This window comes from Delphinapterus leucas, chromosome 19 (assembly GCF_059928025.1).
Source record: "Delphinapterus leucas isolate spDelLeu-1000000601 "Yukka" chromosome 19, BTC_Dleu_Yukka2, whole genome shotgun sequence".
Taxonomy (NCBI): Eukaryota; Metazoa; Chordata; class Mammalia; order Artiodactyla; family Monodontidae; genus Delphinapterus; species Delphinapterus leucas.
Genome location: NC_143147.1, coordinates 52,461,308 through 52,478,406, shown reverse-complemented (window position 1 = coordinate 52,478,406; position 17,099 = coordinate 52,461,308). Strand labels below are relative to the sequence as shown.

General features: G+C 61.0%; 2 protein-coding genes across 6 annotated transcripts; one reads left to right on the top strand and one right to left on the bottom strand.

Moving 5' to 3' along the window:
* The first annotated feature begins 1,764 nt into the window (after window positions 1-1,764).
* On the top strand, window positions 1,765-16,456 carry UBTF (upstream binding transcription factor). Of its 5 annotated transcripts, none has more exons than XM_022565105.2 (21): window positions 1,765-2,017; window positions 5,029-5,153; window positions 6,656-6,831; window positions 7,383-7,466; window positions 7,564-7,719; window positions 10,101-10,165; window positions 10,443-10,563; window positions 10,946-11,056; window positions 11,399-11,532; window positions 11,687-11,828; window positions 12,123-12,164; window positions 12,296-12,409; window positions 12,511-12,666; window positions 13,036-13,170; window positions 13,436-13,546; window positions 13,953-14,041; window positions 14,145-14,334; window positions 15,129-15,176; window positions 15,284-15,355; window positions 15,453-15,596; window positions 15,682-16,456. In XM_022565105.2, exons 2-21 carry the CDS (start codon window positions 5,096-5,098, stop codon window positions 15,805-15,807), a joined length of 2,274 nt encoding a protein of 757 aa, XP_022420813.1. In that variant the 5' UTR covers window positions 1,765-2,017; window positions 5,029-5,095; the 3' UTR covers window positions 15,808-16,456. The 5 variants fall into 5 exon arrangements, with proteins under 5 accessions (XP_022420813.1, XP_022420812.1, XP_089756124.1 ...); XM_022565104.3 differs by lacking the exon at window positions 1,765-2,017 and adding an exon at window positions 2,294-2,475; XM_022565103.3 differs by lacking the exon at window positions 1,765-2,017 and adding an exon at window positions 3,704-3,866.
* LOC149746772 (uncharacterized) lies at window positions 2,851-4,895 on the bottom strand. The gene is made up of 2 exons (XM_089901831.1): window positions 4,888-4,895; window positions 2,851-4,754 (listed from the first exon to the last, which is right to left on the bottom strand). The coding sequence occupies exons 1-2, from the start codon at window positions 4,893-4,895 to the stop codon at window positions 2,852-2,854; spliced, it is 1,911 nt and encodes a 636-aa protein (XP_089757957.1). The 3' UTR covers window position 2,851.
* Window positions 16,457-17,099: the final 643 nt, after the last annotated feature.

Sequence of the window (17,099 nt, the reverse complement as noted above, 5' to 3'; positions counted from 1 at the left end):
AAACCCTTTGCTGTTTCCCAGTCAAAACAAGAAAGTCAGTCCCTGCAGGCTCGAAGTGCAGTGTGAGATGTCTTGGTCCTACACAAAATGCACTCTGTAGGTTCCAAGGGCAGAGCTGGGTTTGTGGGGCTAAAACTTGTACAATTGGAGGGGAGGGGGAGACTCAAAAATAATACCAAATGATGAATCAAAATTAAGGACAGGGCCTTGAACAGGCCCTGCGATGAGGAGCCCTGAAGCGTAAGCTTCAATAGCGTCAAGGTAAATCGGCCCCTCCTACATGCCCTACCCACTGAAAAATCCAGACACACCAGACCTTGACAGGATTTTCCTCCTTGTTTGTGAAACGTGGCAGATGTGGGCTATGGAAGTCCTGGGAAAGGAATCTCATTTCTCCCAGGAGACAAGAGGAATTACAGCAGCAGCGAGGCTGTTGTGTGAGGATGGAGAAGGCTGTGTGCCAGGGGAGAGTCCAAAGGGGCCGGTGATCCAGCTGGTCGAGACGTGGGCCGTAGCAGTGTTGGTGTGGTAGATGGCATTCCGGGACCCGGGAGCAATGGCTCTGCCCCCGGAGCGATGGCCCAAGCCGTAGGCTCGCCGATTGGAAGCAGGCGTTCTTCAGACTGTCTTCTGGCTTCCTGCGTCCAGATGAACCTTCCTCGGAGGAGGAGAGGCAGAGACAGACAACCACAGCCGACGGCAATGGGAGGGTAGATGGTGGTCCCGCCCAGGCCTTTCGATCCCCGCCCAGGGCCTAAAATCCCTGGCCCTCAGGATGGTGGAGAGCGGAAACCTACGAGGAGGCTGCCCCGCTGCGGCTCGGGCGGCGAGGCCGGGGTGCAAGGCTCCCCTCGCGGCTCCCTGCCGCCGCCGCCGTGCGGGGGGCGGGGGGTGGGGGGTAAGGTTGGGGCGGCAGTGCCCGCGGCCTGTTTTCCCAGGGCTGGCCGAGCCTTTTTGACAAGCTGATTGCGTGGCGGGGATTGGCTAGTCCGGGCGTGACGCCGGTTAACAACAAAGGTGGAGTTGGAAGAAATTAGATTAAAGGCGAGGGGGCAAAAAAAAAAAAAAAAAAAAAAATTAAACGGGGAGCAGGCAGGGGACAGGCGGCAGAGACCGAAGGGGAGATGCTCGAAGCGCGGTCTCGCGGCTCCGACTTTGCCCCGGAATCCTCTTCGCCTAAACCAACCAGGATTTTTGCTCTCAACCCGGACTCCGGCCCAGCTACCGAAGCTGGGGTGGGAGGGATGGTTTTGCTTCTTGAGGAATGCCCCCAACTCTCACCCTGACACCCCCTTGCTACGGCCCAGGGGGAGAATTATTTGCTCGGACTCCTCGGACCCTAAACCCGAAGGAGGTGAGGGGCATTGAGAATAGCGTGAGGCTCGCTCTAAAACCCGGAAGGCCCTCGCGGGGCTCCGATATCGGACGAGGCGGGGTACTCCCCCGGTTTTCCAATGTGTTACAAACCTAAGAGCTTCTTGCTTGCTTTTTTTTTTCTTTTTGGTAACACCCCCCCTTTCTATCCCCCCCCACTTGGCTCCAGGGTTGCAAAAGCAAAGAGCAATAAAAAAAAAAAAAGCGCGCACACACTCAGACACACACCAGTGGCGACAGGGGAGAGTTGGAAAGACGCAGGAGAGAAGCAGGAGGCAGGAGGCAGCGGGGAGGGAGCAATGGGACCGGGAAGCCGCAGGTTCCCTCGCAAATCCCCCTCCGTCCCCACGTCGTCTCGCCGGCCGCGGCAGGGGAGCGAGGAGCCGGGCGAGCAGACGGAGGAGTGGAGCTCGCTCTAGGCATCGGGCTTGGCCGGAGAATGGAAGAGCCGCCAAGCGATCGGCTGATTGGAAGAGAAACGCAGAGCGATGGAGGCGGGGGTAGGAGGACGATTTCTCTGCGGGGACTGGCGGCGGCGTATACGCCCGGGTCGGGCGCTGCAGAGCTTGGCTAGCTTTCAACCCGCGCTTGCCGGCTCCAGCCCCGCGCGCCCCCACCCCCAGCCCTCCCGGCGGCTCCGCAGGTGAGTGCGAGCTGGGGGCAAAAAGATCCGAAAGTCTCAACACGCCCGCCCTACCAAAGGAAAAAAAAAAAAAACATTTTTCCTTTTCTTTTTTTTTATTTTCGTGCAGCCCCCAGCGCGGTGGGAGGGAAGGGGTGAGGCTAAGCCGCCCGGAGGAGGCGGAGGGGCCAGGAGAGGCCCGGGTGGCCCGGGAGGCGGCGGCGGCGCCGAGGCGGCTCTGACGGGCGAGCGCTCGGAGCGGCGCTGCGCTGCGCCGAGGCGGGCGGGCGGGCGGGCGGAGCGGGGCGGGCGGAGCGCGGCGCGTGGGGCTCGCCATTAGCCGTCGCTCCGCTTCGCCATCTCGGGCTTTGTCTGGCGACTTGCTGCCCCGGCGTCGGCTGCGGCGGAGCTGCGGCTCGGCTCTTCGGCCCGCCGCACCCCTAAGGTGCCCCTGGCCCGCGCTCCCATTCACACGCTCGGTAAGTGAGCCCCGGCGCCGCCGATTTCGGGGGAGAGGGGTTGCTGAGAGTGGCGGCGGCGCCGATCTCCATGCGCCCGGGCAGGCCTGGGGAGCCATGCCGGGCTGGATTGAACCAGCTCCCAGAGAGGCTCCTCCGCCGGAGCCCGTCGCCCCCTCGCCCTTTGCGGGGTTTAAGGACCAAAGAAGATTTTTTTTTTTAATTAGCAAGGAGAATATTTTGTAGGGATAATTTTTTTGAAAGTTTCGTGTGTGTGTGCTGCTCGGCAGCTAGACGATCGCGAGGCAGGCGCCGAAGCCTGGCGCCGCAATCGGCGTGCGTGCGCCCCGAGCCGGTGGCTACGCTCCGGGGATAAGGGTGGGCGCGGACCGCCCGCTCAGCGAGGCGGGCGAAGGGAGCGTATGAGGGCTGGAGTGGAAGCCCGAATCTGAGCTGGGAAGACTGGGGAGAGAGCTCCGGAGCAGAGCTGCAGCCGACCCCTGAGCCTCCACGGCCGCCTGGGGGCCCTCCGGGCACCCTCTCTGCGGCCGCACCTCGCGCCCTCCCTCCCGCGCCGGCCGAGCCTGCTACTTCCCCCGCGGGTCTGGCGAGGTCGCTCTCGGCGCCCGCCCGCCCGCCTGCCTCGGCTCCGAGCCCCGCCGCCATCCGGGCGGCTGCGTGTCTCCCTGCCCCGGCCCCCCCCCTCCCCGGCAGCAGCCGCCGCCGCCGCCGCCACCACTACTACCAGCACCAGCACCACCACCACCAGCACCAGCACCAGCAGCACCACCACCAGCACCAGCACCACCACCACCACCACCACCCCCCTCCCCTCTTTCCTTCCCTCCGCCTCGGCCGCCCGGGTCCCCCCAGCTCCCGCCCCTCCTCCCAGCTGCCCCCCGCGGAGCCCGCCCGGGCAGGCTGTGGGAGGGAGCGGAGCCGGCGAGGCGGGCGGGCTGGCGCTCGCTCCCCGGGGGTCGGTGTGCGCTCTACGGGGAAGGACGCGCTCGCTGCCCCGCTTCTCCCGCCCCCCCTCCCGCTCCTCCTCCTTTCTCCCTCCTCCTCCCCGCTCCGGCGGCGGAGGTTGCGGCGGCGGCGGGGGGTGTGCGAGCTGAGGCCGGGGCCGGCGGGCGGGCGGCGGGCGGGCTGCCTGCAGGCGGAGGGCGCTGTGCTTTGTGCTTTTCGCCGCGAGGAGCAGCAGGCAGCAGCCACAGCCGCCGCCGCCACAGCAGCAGCAGCAGCCGCCGCCCCAGCGCCGCCGCCGCCGCCGCCGCCGCCGCGCCCGGAGGAGGAGCCGCTGCCGCCGCGGGAGGGAGCTGCGGCTGTGCCCGGCCGAGCGGGGGAGGGCGCCGCCGCTCAGAGCCGGGGAGGGAGCCGCCGGAGTGGGAAGCCCGGAGGCCGCGCTGCGCCGGGTAACCGAGGCGGCTGAGGACGCGCGCCGGGGTCGGGGCCGGGCGGCGGGGAGCGAGCCGTGGGTGCGGTGGACACCCGGAGGAGACCCGGGCGACTTCCGGGCAGGGGACTGGGCGAGAGAGGACCAGGGCACTGGAGAGGACGCCGAGAACCGGGGGAGGGGAGGGCAGGAAGCGAGGCCCGAGCCGAGACCCGGCCGCAGGCGGAGGAGCCCGCGCTTCTCCGAGCCGGCAGGCGCAGTTCTCTCCGGCCGCCGGAGGGGGCGGCGGGGCCGGTGAGCGCTGCTCCCCCGCCTCCCGGCCGCCGTCCTCCCGCCCTCTCCTTGGCTCGGCTCCCCGGAGGCCGGGGCGGGGGCGCCGGCGGGGCTGGGCCGCAGGCTCGGGGGAGGAGGCGGCGGTTCCCGCCGTGGTCGCGCCTCTGCGCCGGGCTCCTCCGTGAGCGTCGGGGTGGCTGGGCGGTGGCGGCGCCTCTGGCCGGGGTGGGTGGCTCGGGGGCGGGGGGCAGGCCAGGCCGCTTCTCTCCGGCTGCTCGCCCGCCCAGGCGGGCGGGGACGGCGTCGGGAGCCCGAGGGGGAGGGCGGCGGGAATCCGGATCCGGTCCCCGGGGGCGATGCGGCCGCTGCGCTCCGGGGCCCGCGGCGGCTGCGCTGCGTCCGGGTCCCCGCCGGGTTGCGGAGGCGGGGGGAACCGGCCGGGGGGGAGCGGGAGGAGGAGACTACAGCGCGTGCCCGCTTCCGCGGCCGCGCGCGCCCTTTACCCGCCCTTCCTCCTCCCCCGCCCTCCAGCCTGGGGCCTCCCCGGGGCGGGGCGCACAGGAGAGGAGGAGTTTTTTGGGTTTTTTTTTTTTGGCCGGGGTGGGGGAAGGAGGGCGGAGAGCGGGTGCTATAGCTGCACGCGGGAGCTGGGAGCAGTCTCTCGCGTGGGCAGGGGAGGGCGCACGCCGAGGAGCGGGGCTGTAGGAGCTGTGGGGCGGGGGGCTGTGTGGTTAGGAGGTAGAGGAGGAGCGCACTCCCACCCCCACCAACTCATTAAGCCTCCTAGAGTCTTGGCTGGGTTTCTCTGAGAGTGTGGGCTTATGTCCCCCTCCCCTTTGGGGGAGGGAGGGATAGACAGTCCCGCACCTCTCAGCCCGCCTGAATGGGGACTGGTGTCTCTTCTAAAGGGTGAGGTGGCTTTGACCCCGGCTTGCCTGGCCAGCACGACCGAGGAGGTGGCTGGACGGCTGGAGAATGAACGGAGAAGCCGACTGCCCCACAGACCTGGAAATGGCCGCCCCCAAAGGCCAAGGTAGGAGCCCCGACCCTCAGGCCTCTTTAACTTAAATCCTCTTTTCTCACGTAGGTCTGCAAGGCCCACTCCCCTTCTAAAGGTTTTCTCCAGTCTGCATTCTCTGAAATGATATGGAAGGGAGCGGCTTGAGTGTCAAACATCCCTTACACTGGGGGTTTGGCTAAACCCAAATTATTTGGCCTTGAACCTATAAACTGTATTTTTCACACTCCATTACCCCCACGTCAGAGGGGGAGAAGGAGGCATATGCAAGTCTTCCTTCTGGGGTTCCCAGTCAGCTCTAGTGTGTCCCCAACAGTGTCCTGGAACGGGAGGGAAGATGAGGAATGTGGAGGAAGGGGGAGATGAGAGGGATTGGGGAGGCTTTTCAGGTTCTTTATTGTTATTAAGAGGACAGTTTTTGGTGAGGCAGGTTGGAGAGAAAGGGTGTTTTGATGGCTTGAGGCCTCAAAGATAAATAACTACACCCTACCCCACCCAGTGGGGATCCAGTGTGTAGGGTGGCAGGGGGTAGGATGAATCTGAGCATCTGTCAATGCCTGTCGGACATTGAGAAGAGAGAGGATTATGGGTTCATGTGACCCATCTGTGGAAACCCTGGCCCAGGTTACCAGATGTAAATACAAGAGCCCTTTTGACTCCTAGCCTTGGATAGCTGTCCTCCCAGCTCACTTTCCAGGGTAGCCACCCTCCAGAGAGGCCTCACTGGAGCTACCTTTCAGTGGCTGGAAATAGCTGGTCCAGACTCCGTTTTTTGCCTGCATGGGGAGTTGGGCTGAGAAGACAACTCAGAATTCTAGGCGAGGGAGCAGAGGGGCGGTGTCTCCCTGGAGCAGGGCCCTGGGAGCGTTTGCCCACCTGCCTGCCTTGCCTCACAGCTGCCCTATATGGCTCTACCATTGTTTTACTTACCCCAAATTCTCCTTTGGTTCTCTTTGAGAGGAGGGGTAGGATGGTGGAATATTCATGCCTGTAATGCTAGTTTCTAGCTGTGCTGGAGAGAAACAACAGCATGGGTTCTCCTTACTGCCCACACCCCTTCCTCAGTCTGCACATTTAGGGTAGCCACCTAGAACTTGGATTGAATTTAGCTTCACGTTTAGATGTGTTGCCTCCCTCCTTCCCTTCCTTCTCCGATAAGCTAGCTGTTCTCCAGCAGTGTCCCAAATCACTGTAGCGTCCTTTCCCCCCACTTCGCTACAGTAAACTGTAACCCGTGTCAGGCTGGCATGTTAGAAATGATAATAGCTTTGAAGTTAGCCAGACTTGAGTCCACATCTGGGTTTCTAGGCCTGATGCTGTCTGGACTGGAGTCCCCACTCTAATCCGTATGGCCATGGCTTTTCCTTAAGGCCAGGCCATGTCTTGTGTATGCCTTCAGATGGGAAATAATCAGGGTCTGGGATGCTCTGGGAAGGAAGGGTTGAGTGCTTAAGGACCGGGGAGCAGATGGGGGCTGGCATGAGCTAGGCGTGATGGCTTTTCTTACCCTTCCCCAGACCGCTGGTCCCAGGAAGACATGCTGACTTTGCTGGAATGCATGAAGAACAACCTTCCATCCAATGACAGCTCCAAGTTCAAAACCACCGAGTCACATATGGACTGGGAAAAAGTAGCATTTAAAGACTTTTCTGGAGACATGTGCAAGCTCAAATGGGTGGAGATTTCTAACGAGGTAACGGATCCCCCCCACATGCTTCCTGACACATTCGAACACACATCTACACTTACCCTTGCCTCAACCTTCCTGGTGGAGGAGATGGAACAGAAGTCTATAAACAGGAAGGAAAGAGACTAGGCGAGGTGCTCTTGTGGTCGCCCTTGTGCATTTCGGGAGGTGGCACGGTTGACAGCACTGGCCAAGACTTCTCAGTTCTGCCACTTTCTAGCTGTGTGGCCTTGAATACTTACCGTCTTAGAGCGTCTGTTGCCTGAGCTGTTTGAATGAGGTGCTGACATGAACAACCATTTCGAGGTCAGGCGGTCGCCTTGTTGCTGTCCTGTGCTGTGTACTGACTGCCTGGGCCTCTGCAGGGTGTCTGCCTGGGTGTCTGCCTGGGTGTCAGGGCTGCCTGAGTTGTGTCACTGTTGGCCCCTGCCCTCCTCCTTTGATAACTTCAGTCTAGTGGAAAGTAAAGAAGGCCTGTTGGGGAACAAGGCTTCGTTCCTGGGTGGTGTCCCCCTCCTCGGAACTTCCCCTTCCACTCACCTCCCTTCTTCCTCCAGGTGAGGAAGTTCCGTACGTTGACAGAATTGATCCTCGATGCTCAGGAACATGTTAAAAACCCTTACAAAGGCAAAAAACTCAAGGTGAGTTTCCAGGAGAAGGAGCACAAAGGTTTGGAGGGGCAAAGTCCAAAGAACGGCCGGTGTCTCACCTTGACCATGTCCTTGTCCCTCCTTCCAGAAACACCCGGACTTCCCAAAGAAGCCCCTGACCCCTTATTTCCGCTTTTTCATGGAGAAGCGGGCCAAGTATGCAAAACTCCACCCCGAGATGAGCAACCTGGACCTGACCAAGATTCTGTCCAAGAAATACAAAGAGTTGCCAGAGAAGAAGAAGGTGGGGGGAGGGGGACCAAGGTGGGGGGAGGGGGACCAAGGTGCGGGGAGGGAAAAGGCCGGGAGCAGCTGGTATGGTGTAGGTCATCTGTCGGGGGTGGTGAGGGCTTAGACCAAGGGACCTGGCATCAGGGGCGTGGGTGGGTCAGCTGAGCAGGGTAGGGCCTTGGGCAGCCACACCTGATCACCCTCTCCCAGGCCCACACACTGTCCGGCGTGGGCACTGCTGCAGGTGTAACCCTGACGGAGGCAGGCAAAACCCGTAGTGTTCTTTCACACACACGTCCTCACTGTTAGGCCTGCAGAGCTGTTCACTTCTGCTCTTTCCCCACGTGGTCTCGTTTGATGCTTGTAGAGGTAACGCCGGGAGACTGGGTTATCCTGATTTTGTGGGCAATGAACGGGGGTGCAGGAGGGTATCGTGTCCCAGGACTCCAGTTTAGTGTTCAGGTTCCCTGCCTAGTGCTTTTCCCACTGCCACGTCCACAGGTTACATGGGCAAGCTTCCCCTTGCACACATTGTCCCTCGTGGCCTCACGCTCTCCCAGACCCTCAAGCCCGTTAACCTTGGGCAGGGGCTGCCCAGCCTCCCAGGCAGGGGTGGGACACAGCACAGTGAGATCATGCGGTACCTTGCAGAGATAGCAAAGCACTGCAGCTGGGACACGAGTGAGGTGGGGTGGGGAGAGAGACCCAGACACAGAGGAGATGCTACATGGTAAGATGGAGCCAGGGAGAGATGTTGGCAAGGGGCAGCAGGAGAGACAAGAGGGCACATTTATTTGCTGGGAGAGGACACAGAGTTGCAGGCAGCCAGCTTTCGGGAGGGCACCAGCGCTGGGAGTAGCCCTCTTCCTGGTCTGCACACCCTGGCTTCGGGCTCACGTGGCCTGGTTCTGTACCCAGGAAAGGAGCTAGCTTGGCTGGGTAGATCCGGCTGTCTGCAACTACTGCTTGAGCCAAGCCGGAGTATGAATCGCTGGAGCCATTCTTGACCCCCACGATGGGGCCGTCACAGAACTGACTGTACACATAACACCGAGACATTTCCGCGGGGTGGGAGGGAGAGGCAGAGGGTCTCAGGTTCAGGGAGGGATAGAAGAAACTCCGTGGAGTGGACAGAGTGCCGGCCCAGGGGACACAGGTCTTGAGCCTGTTCTCCTGGCTACCGCTGAATCGCTGTGTATGTGCCCTTCGGTAAGTTACTTCAGTCCTTCGGGCCTGATCTTGATCTGAGGTGTGGAGAGGGAGCCTGATCTGGGTGGTGCGTTCCGGCTGTAAAAGCTGCTGTCTTGTGTGAGGAGGGCTGCGACTGGGGCTGAGCAGGCTGGGTTCTGCTCCCGGTTTTCTGCGGGACCCTCGGAGGGAAGTGGAGCTGCCTCGCTTCTTGAGCCTGATGAGAGGCAGGGGTTGCGCTCAGTGAGTTTGAGACCCTGGCCTCCTCCAGTGCGAACTCATTTGTGAATCTGGGAAGAAGAGGGATAAAGGAAAGATGGACATTGAGTGGGAGCCAGGACAGGATGTAGATGAGGAAGGGAAAGAGACAGGCTGGAAAGGAAGTCAGAGTGAGGGGTGTGGAGAGGCAGGAAGGATACCGGGCTGGAGGTGGGATGGTGGGAAGGGAGGACCAGGCTGATAGAAGCCGGTGCAGGCGAAGGAAGGGAAGCCAAACAGCAAAGGAGAATGATGGGGCTGGGGGAGGGAGGGTTCAAGGAGCCGAAGAGCCAGGAGCCTGGAAGAAGGGATCAGAGGCAGGGAAGGTGGCAATGACTGAGGAAGGGGGTGGGGGTGGGGATGGTGTCAGGATCGCCAAGGACAGCCAGGGACCCAAAGGTAGCAGATGGGGGGAAAAATCCAGATAACAGGAATTCACTCTGGGTTCCCTTCAGTGCGATCTCCCTTTGGAGCAGGACTCAGCCTGCCACTTGCCCTGTGGGCCGCCTCTGAGGGGGTGGATTAGTATCAGCTGCCAGGGACACGGGAGGAGAGCGCGACAGGAGCGAGACCTACATCTCCTGACTCTCCCTGGGAGTGTCCTGGCGTTGGGGAAAGGCAGAGGGGTAGTGTTGCGGGGAGTCCCAGCCCTGTCGCTGTGTGACTGGATAATGCCATGTCCCTTTCCTGGGACTCTTTCCCTTTCTTAAAGGGTGGGGACAGGATGTAGGATGTGTTCTGGGAGACCCCTGTAGCTCCCGCTGTCTGGGCTACGGTAGAGCTCCCCATCCTCAGCCCGCTGGAAGGCAGGCCGCCATCCCTTTCCTGCTCACGACATCCTCTGTATACATCACCAACTGGGAGGCAGAAGAGCTAGCAAGGAGGACTTAGTGGGTTTTGTAGCTCAGGCCTTGGGTTGTGGATGACCCCGTCACCTCCTCCCCCCAGATGAAATATATTCAGGACTTCCAGAGGGAGAAACAGGAGTTTGAGCGAAACCTCGCCCGATTCAGGTAAGGCAGTGGAGCCCAGAGGAGGGCCACAGGGCGCTGGGTGCGGCAGGAGAGGGTAGCAATGACCAGAGCCTGGCACTTGAGGCACGGGAGATGGATGGGTCACCTGTAGACCCTAGTGGCTTAGGCTCAAGGGCAGGGACCGGCAGGCACCCGCTGTCCCGCTAGGCCCCAGCCGATAGGCCAAGGAGCCTTGGTGGGTGGGGCAGCTAGCTTGGGTCTGCCCTGGCAGGATCCCCCTCCCCCCATTGACTGTTGCTCCCCGTGACCTGGCTAGGGAGGATCACCCAGACCTAATCCAGAATGCCAAGAAGTCGGACATCCCTGAGAAGCCCAAAACCCCCCAGCAGCTGTGGTACACCCACGAGAAGAAGGTGTACCTCAAAGTGCGGCCAGACGTGAGTGTCCGGCCAAGGGGTGGCAGGGAGGGCGCACGGTAGTGGCAAGGGGGAGCCGCGCCAGATCGGCCGGGCACGGTGCAGGGGAGCAGGAGAGGAGGCCCCTCCCCAGGGGTGGGCTGCATGGACAGGGCCTGGGCCAGCTGGCGTGCGAGTGTGTGCATGTGTGCGTGTGTGAGCCTGTCCCCTTGCACCCAGGCGGGACCCCCCGCCCCACCCCACCCCACCCCCGCCGCCTCTCTGCCTTCCCCTCCTGGCCTGTGGGGGACACTCTCGTGACCTCCTGTGGCCTGAGGGGGCGGGGGCCTCTGTGTCCCCCTCCCCTGCCCCTCCCCCCTTGCCCCTGGCTGCCTGTGTGTGTCTGACGGCTTTTGGTTTGCAGGCCACTACGAAGGAGGTGAAGGACTCCCTGGGGAAGCAGTGGTCTCAGCTCTCGGACAAAAAGAGGCTGAAATGGATTCATAAGGCCCTGGAGCAGCGGAAGGAGTACGAGGTTAGGCTTCCGCTGCGCTCCTCCCCGCCCGGCTCTTCACGAGCCTCTGCCCTCTGACTCTGCGGCCTCCGCACTCTGCGGCAGGCAGTCTCTCCCCGTCCTACCGCTGAGGGAGGGGCCTTCGGGCCCCTCACCTCTGCCCCTACCTTCCCCGCCCCGCCCCCCCCATGAGATCTCAGGCTAGGGCAGGGCAGGGCACCACGTCTCGTGTGACACAGCAGACACGCGGCCACCCCCCAGCTTTGCTCCCTGCCTCCCCTTCCCAGCGGCTCTCCCCCACCCCCCCGGCCCCAGCTAACCCCACACCCCGTTGCCCTCCATCCCCCCCACCTCACTCTGCAGGAGATTATGCGAGACTATATCCAGAAACACCCCGAGCTCAACATCAGTGAGGAGGGCATCACCAAGTCCACCCTCACCAAGGCCGAACGCCAGCTCAAGGACAAGTTTGACGGGCGACCCACCAAGCCACCTCCGTGAGCGCTGCCCTGGGGCGGGTGGGCGAGTGGGCAGCTAGGGAGCCGGGTTGGGGAAGGGCCTCAGCCCAGGCTCTGGAAGTGAGGGGGCTGCCGCCCTGGGCCTCCCAGGTCGCTCACAGGGCCGCTCCTCCCTTGCTGCCGGTTGTGACAGGAACAGCTACTCCCTGTACTGCGCAGAGCTGATGGCCAACATGAAGGACGTGCCCAGTACAGAGCGCATGGTGCTGTGCAGCCAGCAGTGGAAGCTGCTCTCCCAGAAGGAGAAGGATGCCTACCACAAGAAGTGCGACCAGGTGAGCTGTGGCAGGAGCCAGCCCTGGAGAGGGAGGACTCCTGGAGAGCCTTGGGGGTTTGAAGCATGAGATCTGACCCCTGGGCACCTGCTTCAGACATGGTGTTGTGCTAGGTTTAGCATCTGGGCTGATCCAGGCAGATTCTTGGGCCTCGCGCCTGCCATCTATGGAGGGAGACTAGGCCCTGTCCAGGCTCTGGAAGGTCTGCTGAGGGCTACTGTTTGTCCCCTGAGCATGGGAGGGTCTCCCGTGAGGCTGCCCCCGTACTGACCCTGACTCCCTTTCCTTCCCCAGAAAAAGAAAGATTATGAGGTGGAACTGCTCCGTTTTCTAGAGGTGAGTGTTCCTTTCGGGAGGGCAGCGGGCAGAGAGAGGCCGGGGAATTGGTGAGCAGCGCCCTTAAGACAACCAGGAAGCAGCCTGGGGACCAGACATTCAGCCCCGTGGCGCCCCTTCTCCCCAAGCAGAGCCTGCCTGAGGAGGAGCAGCAGCGGGTCCTGGGGGAGGAGAAGATGTTGAACATCAACAAGAAGCAAGCCACCAGCCCAGCCTCCAAGAAACCCTCCCAGGAAGGGGGCAAGGTGAGCAGGGGGCACGACCAAGCAGGTCCTGGGGGAGGGGGGGGAGGGGGGGCTCCCCGTGAGCACCCCGTGGACCCCGACCCTCTTTGCACATCTACAAGGGTGGCTCGGAGAAGCCCAAGAGGCCTGTGTCAGCCATGTTCATCTTCTCGGAAGAAAAGCGGCGGCAGCTGCAGGAAGAGCGGCCTGAGCTTTCAGAGAGCGAGCTGACCCGCCTGCTGGCCCGCATGTGGAACGACCTGTCAGAGAAGAAAAAGGTCAGGCTTGCAAGACCGGAGGGGCTGCCGGGCAGAGTCTGGGCTGCTTCTCCCCTGGGGGCTAGCTGTACTTCCTCACCCTGCCCCAGGTGTGTGTGGGGTGTGAGCCGCAAGGGTGCCTGGGCGCAGATGGTGGGGCTGGGAACCCAGCGAGCCGGAAGGCGGGAAGCTGTCAGCTGTGGGCTGTGAGCTCCCTGGGGAGCAGGGCCGCTGGGCGGCTTGTGCCCCTGGCCGGAGACATCTGCACCGGCCCACGCCTCTGCTCACCCCACCCTTGCCGGCGGCCAGGAGAGCCTTCAACTGCTGGACGAGCCACGTGCGCCCCCTGGGGGTGGCCGGAAGGCTGACGCCTCTGCCGCCCCTCCGCAGGCCAAGTACAAGGCCCGGGAGGCCGCACTGAAGGCCCAGTCGGAGAGGAAGCCGGGCAAGCTGCCAGAGTCGCCCAAAAGAGCCGAGGAGATCTGGCAACAGAGCGTCATCGGCGACTACCTGGCCCGCTTCAAGGTGGCAGGCAGTGGGAAAGGGGTTGTTCGGGGTTTTTCCTTTTCTCTCTTTTCTTTTTCTTTCTTTTGGTGTGTGTGTGTGTGTGTGGTTGTTGTTGCTTTTCTGTTTTCTTTTTCCGTTTTCTTTTTCTTTCTCTTTTTTTTCTGGATAAGTAGTTGCTTTATTATTAATTTCATAGGAAAGGGGTTGTTCTGCCACCGCCCATGCAGACCCGCTCCAGCCCTAGGTGACCCTTCCCACAGCTGACACCCCTGTCTGTCCCCAGAACGACCGGGAGAAGGCCTTGAAAGCCATGGAGATGACTTGGAACAACATGGAAAAGAAGGAGAAACTAATGTGGATTAAGAAGGCGGCCGAAGACCAAAAGCGATATGAGGTAGAAAGAGGGCTTCTGGTTAGCGCGGTGGGGCAGGATGGAGCTGGGGCCACCTCTCTCCACTTAAAACTCAGGAGCACCCTCCTGGGTGGGCGGCTTTCCTCACTGCGTGGGACTTGGAGCCAGAAGTCCCAGCTTGGGTTGTGTGACCCTAAGTAAGTCTCTTAACTTCCTTCTGGGAGCCTCAGTGATGCATCACTAAAACGAGGGCAGTGATACTAGTCGTGTGAGTGCAATTATGAAAGCACTTTTAGACGGCAGTGCCTGTCTGACACAGGTGTGAGCTGTTAGGAAGTTGCTCCTTGGCTGTGCCTCAGTTTCTCCTCCTTCCTGGTACATAAAAGGAGAGTCAGATGGCATGGGGCAGGTGGGAGGATGAGTGTGACCTTTCCGGGTGTCCCCATAGAGAGAGCTGAGTGAGAGGCGGGCACCCCCGGCTGCTGCAAACTCATCCAAGAAGATGAAGTTCCAGGGAGAACCCAAGAAGCCTCCCATGTGAGTCTGGGGGCTGGAGTTCACCCTAGGGATGGGGAGGGTCAGGGCAGGACGGCTGCTTGGTTGGTCTCCTGACCTTCCCTGCAACACCCCCGCCTCCCAGGAACGGTTACCAGAAGTTCTCCCAGGAGCTTCTGTCCAATGGGCAGCTGAACCACCTGCCACTGAAGGAGCGCATGGTGGAGATTGGCAGCCGCTGGCAGCGCATCTCCCAGAGCCAGAAGGAGCACTACAAAAAGCAGGCCGAGGAGCAGCAGAAGCAGTACAAAGTGCACCTGGACCTCTGGGTCAAGGTGAGAGGGCTGGGGGACCCTAGGAAGGAAGACGGAAGCATCGTGGTGGCTGGTCTGCATTCATGATTTCATTCAGTGTCCCAGCAGTCCTTCAGGGTAATGATTACTGTCAAAGATAAGGAAACCAAGGCTCAGAGAGGTTAAGTAACTTAGCCAAGGTCACACAGCCAGTGAGTGGGAAAATCCAAATCAGACTGCCTTTTCCTCCCTGCAGCTGGGACCAGGGGACCTCTCCTAGACTCTGGCTCAGCCCCTAGCCTCTGAGCTTCCTTTCTGTGCCTTGCTTGAGCAGTCAGATCTGTAAAGTGGGGAGAGTCACTGATGTCCTCCCCGGCCACCCAGGCAGGTTGGCCAAGAACCCAGGGAATTAGCAGGGTTTAAGTGTTTCAGAAGTTTGGTGAGCCCCACTGCGTTGGCAGTGGCTCTGGACTTGGCTTCTGGGGAGGAGTGTTGCAGCCAGGCTATGGAAGTCATCGTATGGGGCTTCTCTGAGTTGAGGAAGACCCTGAATCTGGAGCCTCCATTTGGGTAGAGTAACAGGACAGACATGAAAACCAACAGTCCTAGGACAGGGTAGCTTAGAAAAGGCTTCAGGCCATCTTAAGCAGAAACACTGAGCTGTGTTCTCAGGTCCCTGGGGTTCTCTGCAGAGACCCAAGGTACGGGGAGACTGGGACGGGCGAAGGTGGGATGGCGGGCAGTGCCCAGCCCACTGCCTGGCACTTGGCCAGCATGCTCAGTCAGCAGTGGTTTGGGTCGTGTTTCAACCCTCACCTCTTCTCTGTCTCCCCCAGAGTCTGTCTCCCCAGGACCGTGCAGCATATAAAGAGTACATCTCGAATGTGAGTCTAGGAGCGGGCTGGTGTTGGGATAAGGAGGGAAGTTGGGCGGGAGGATGTTTGGAGCTCACGGCTGCTCCCTTGGCCCACGTCCCCATCCTCTCCTACAGAAACGTAAGAGCATGACCAAGCTGCGAGGCCCGAACCCCAAGTCCAGCCGGACGACCCTGCAGTCTAAGTCGGTAAGGAGCCCCTCTCAGAAGGGGGACCGGGAGCGGGGGGTCCGCGGGGCCTGGAGTGGTGTGGCAGGGACCACTGATGCGCTTCCGTCTCTCCCAGGAGTCTGAGGATGACGATGAAGAGGATGAGGAGGAGGAGGAGGAGGAGGAGGACGAGGAAGATGATGAGAACGGGGACTCCTCTGAGGACGGGGGGGACTCTTCCGAATCCAGCAGCGAGGATGAGAGCGAGGATGGGGATGAGGTGGGATGGACGGGGCCCGGTGGGAGGGGAGAGCGGGGTCCCGCCGGGACGGCCACCTGGTGACTGCACACTCCTTGCCTCGCAGAATGAGGAGGATGACGACGATGAGGACGACGACGAGGACGACGACGAGGATGAGGACAACGAGTCCGAGGGCAGCAGCTCCAGCTCCTCCTCCTCGGGGGACTCCTCGGACTCTGACTCCAACTGAGGCTCAGCCCCACCCGGGGCTCCCCTCCCCGACTGACCACCTTTGTTTCTCCCCCATGTTCTGTCCCCTGCCCCTTGGCCTCCCCCACTTTCTTTCTTTCCTTTTTTTTTTTTTTTTTTTTTTTTTTTAAAAAAAAAAAACAAAATACGGTGGGGGGAGGCACTGGAGGCGCCCAGGCCAGAACTCTTCGGCCTCAGAGACATCAGCCCTGGGGGGCCCTCCAGGGAGCACAACCATCAGACTGAGCCACCACTGGACCGGCCCAGCCCACCCCCGTCTGCACTTGCGGTTCCGGCATGGACAATGGACCTGGGAGTGGGATGGGGGGGGTGGGTCCCAAAGAGTTCAGTGAGGCCCCCTACACCTGCAGCCCAACCCAAGGGAGGGTGGAAGCTTGGGGAAGACCCCTTTCTTTCCAGAGGGGCTTGCAGCCTGGACCCCTACGTTGGAACTGGAGGCAGGGAACATGGGAGAGGAGGGCGGGCGCCTATGGGAAAATAGGCACTGCCCCATGGCCCTCTCCTGCCCCCTGCGGGAAGGAGCTGCCTGGACCCACTCGCGGCGGGGAGGGGGCAGAAGTGTTTTTTATATATGTGTATATATTTTTTTTTTTTAAGCTCTGAGCTGTCAACGAGACGTTTCCTACCGACCTCGGCTGCCGTCTCTGTTGTCATTTCTGGGAGAGGGAGGGTTTAGGGGGTAGGTTTCGGACTTTTTTAAAACGGTCTTGATGCGTATGGAAAAGTGTATGTGCGCGTGTGTGCGTGTGCGTGTGCGTGTGTGGCCTATACATAGCATGGGTGCACCTGTGGATGTGTGCAAAGGCACATGTGCATTTGTGCGTGTAAGAGAGAAGGGGGCGCCCACCTCAGTGTGTGAAACTGGTAAAAGGGTTGGTGAGGGCCAGGGAGACGTTGATCCTGGTGGGGATAGGCCGCGGTGGCCCCTTTCTCCATATCTTCTGCTTTGCTTGATCTCTAATTCAATTTGGGGGGTGTACTGAAGCCACTCTGATGTTTCCTATACTGGTTTCCCTCTGTCAGGGTCATTGGAGCTACTGCTAGTCTCCAGTACCCAGCAGGACTGTGGGGAGGGGGAACGGACCAGGTGAAGCTTAAAGCTTTGATTTGGTGGGAAAGGCCCCTGCAGCTCATCTGAGGGGTCACCCAGCCACCCTGGGCCCTGAACCTGGCCTTCAAGAAATGTGTTGGAAGCTCTTAACTTACACATCCCTCCTGTCTTTCCCCCCGCATATCCTCCAGCTACCCCACGCCTGTTTCCTTTGATTTCTC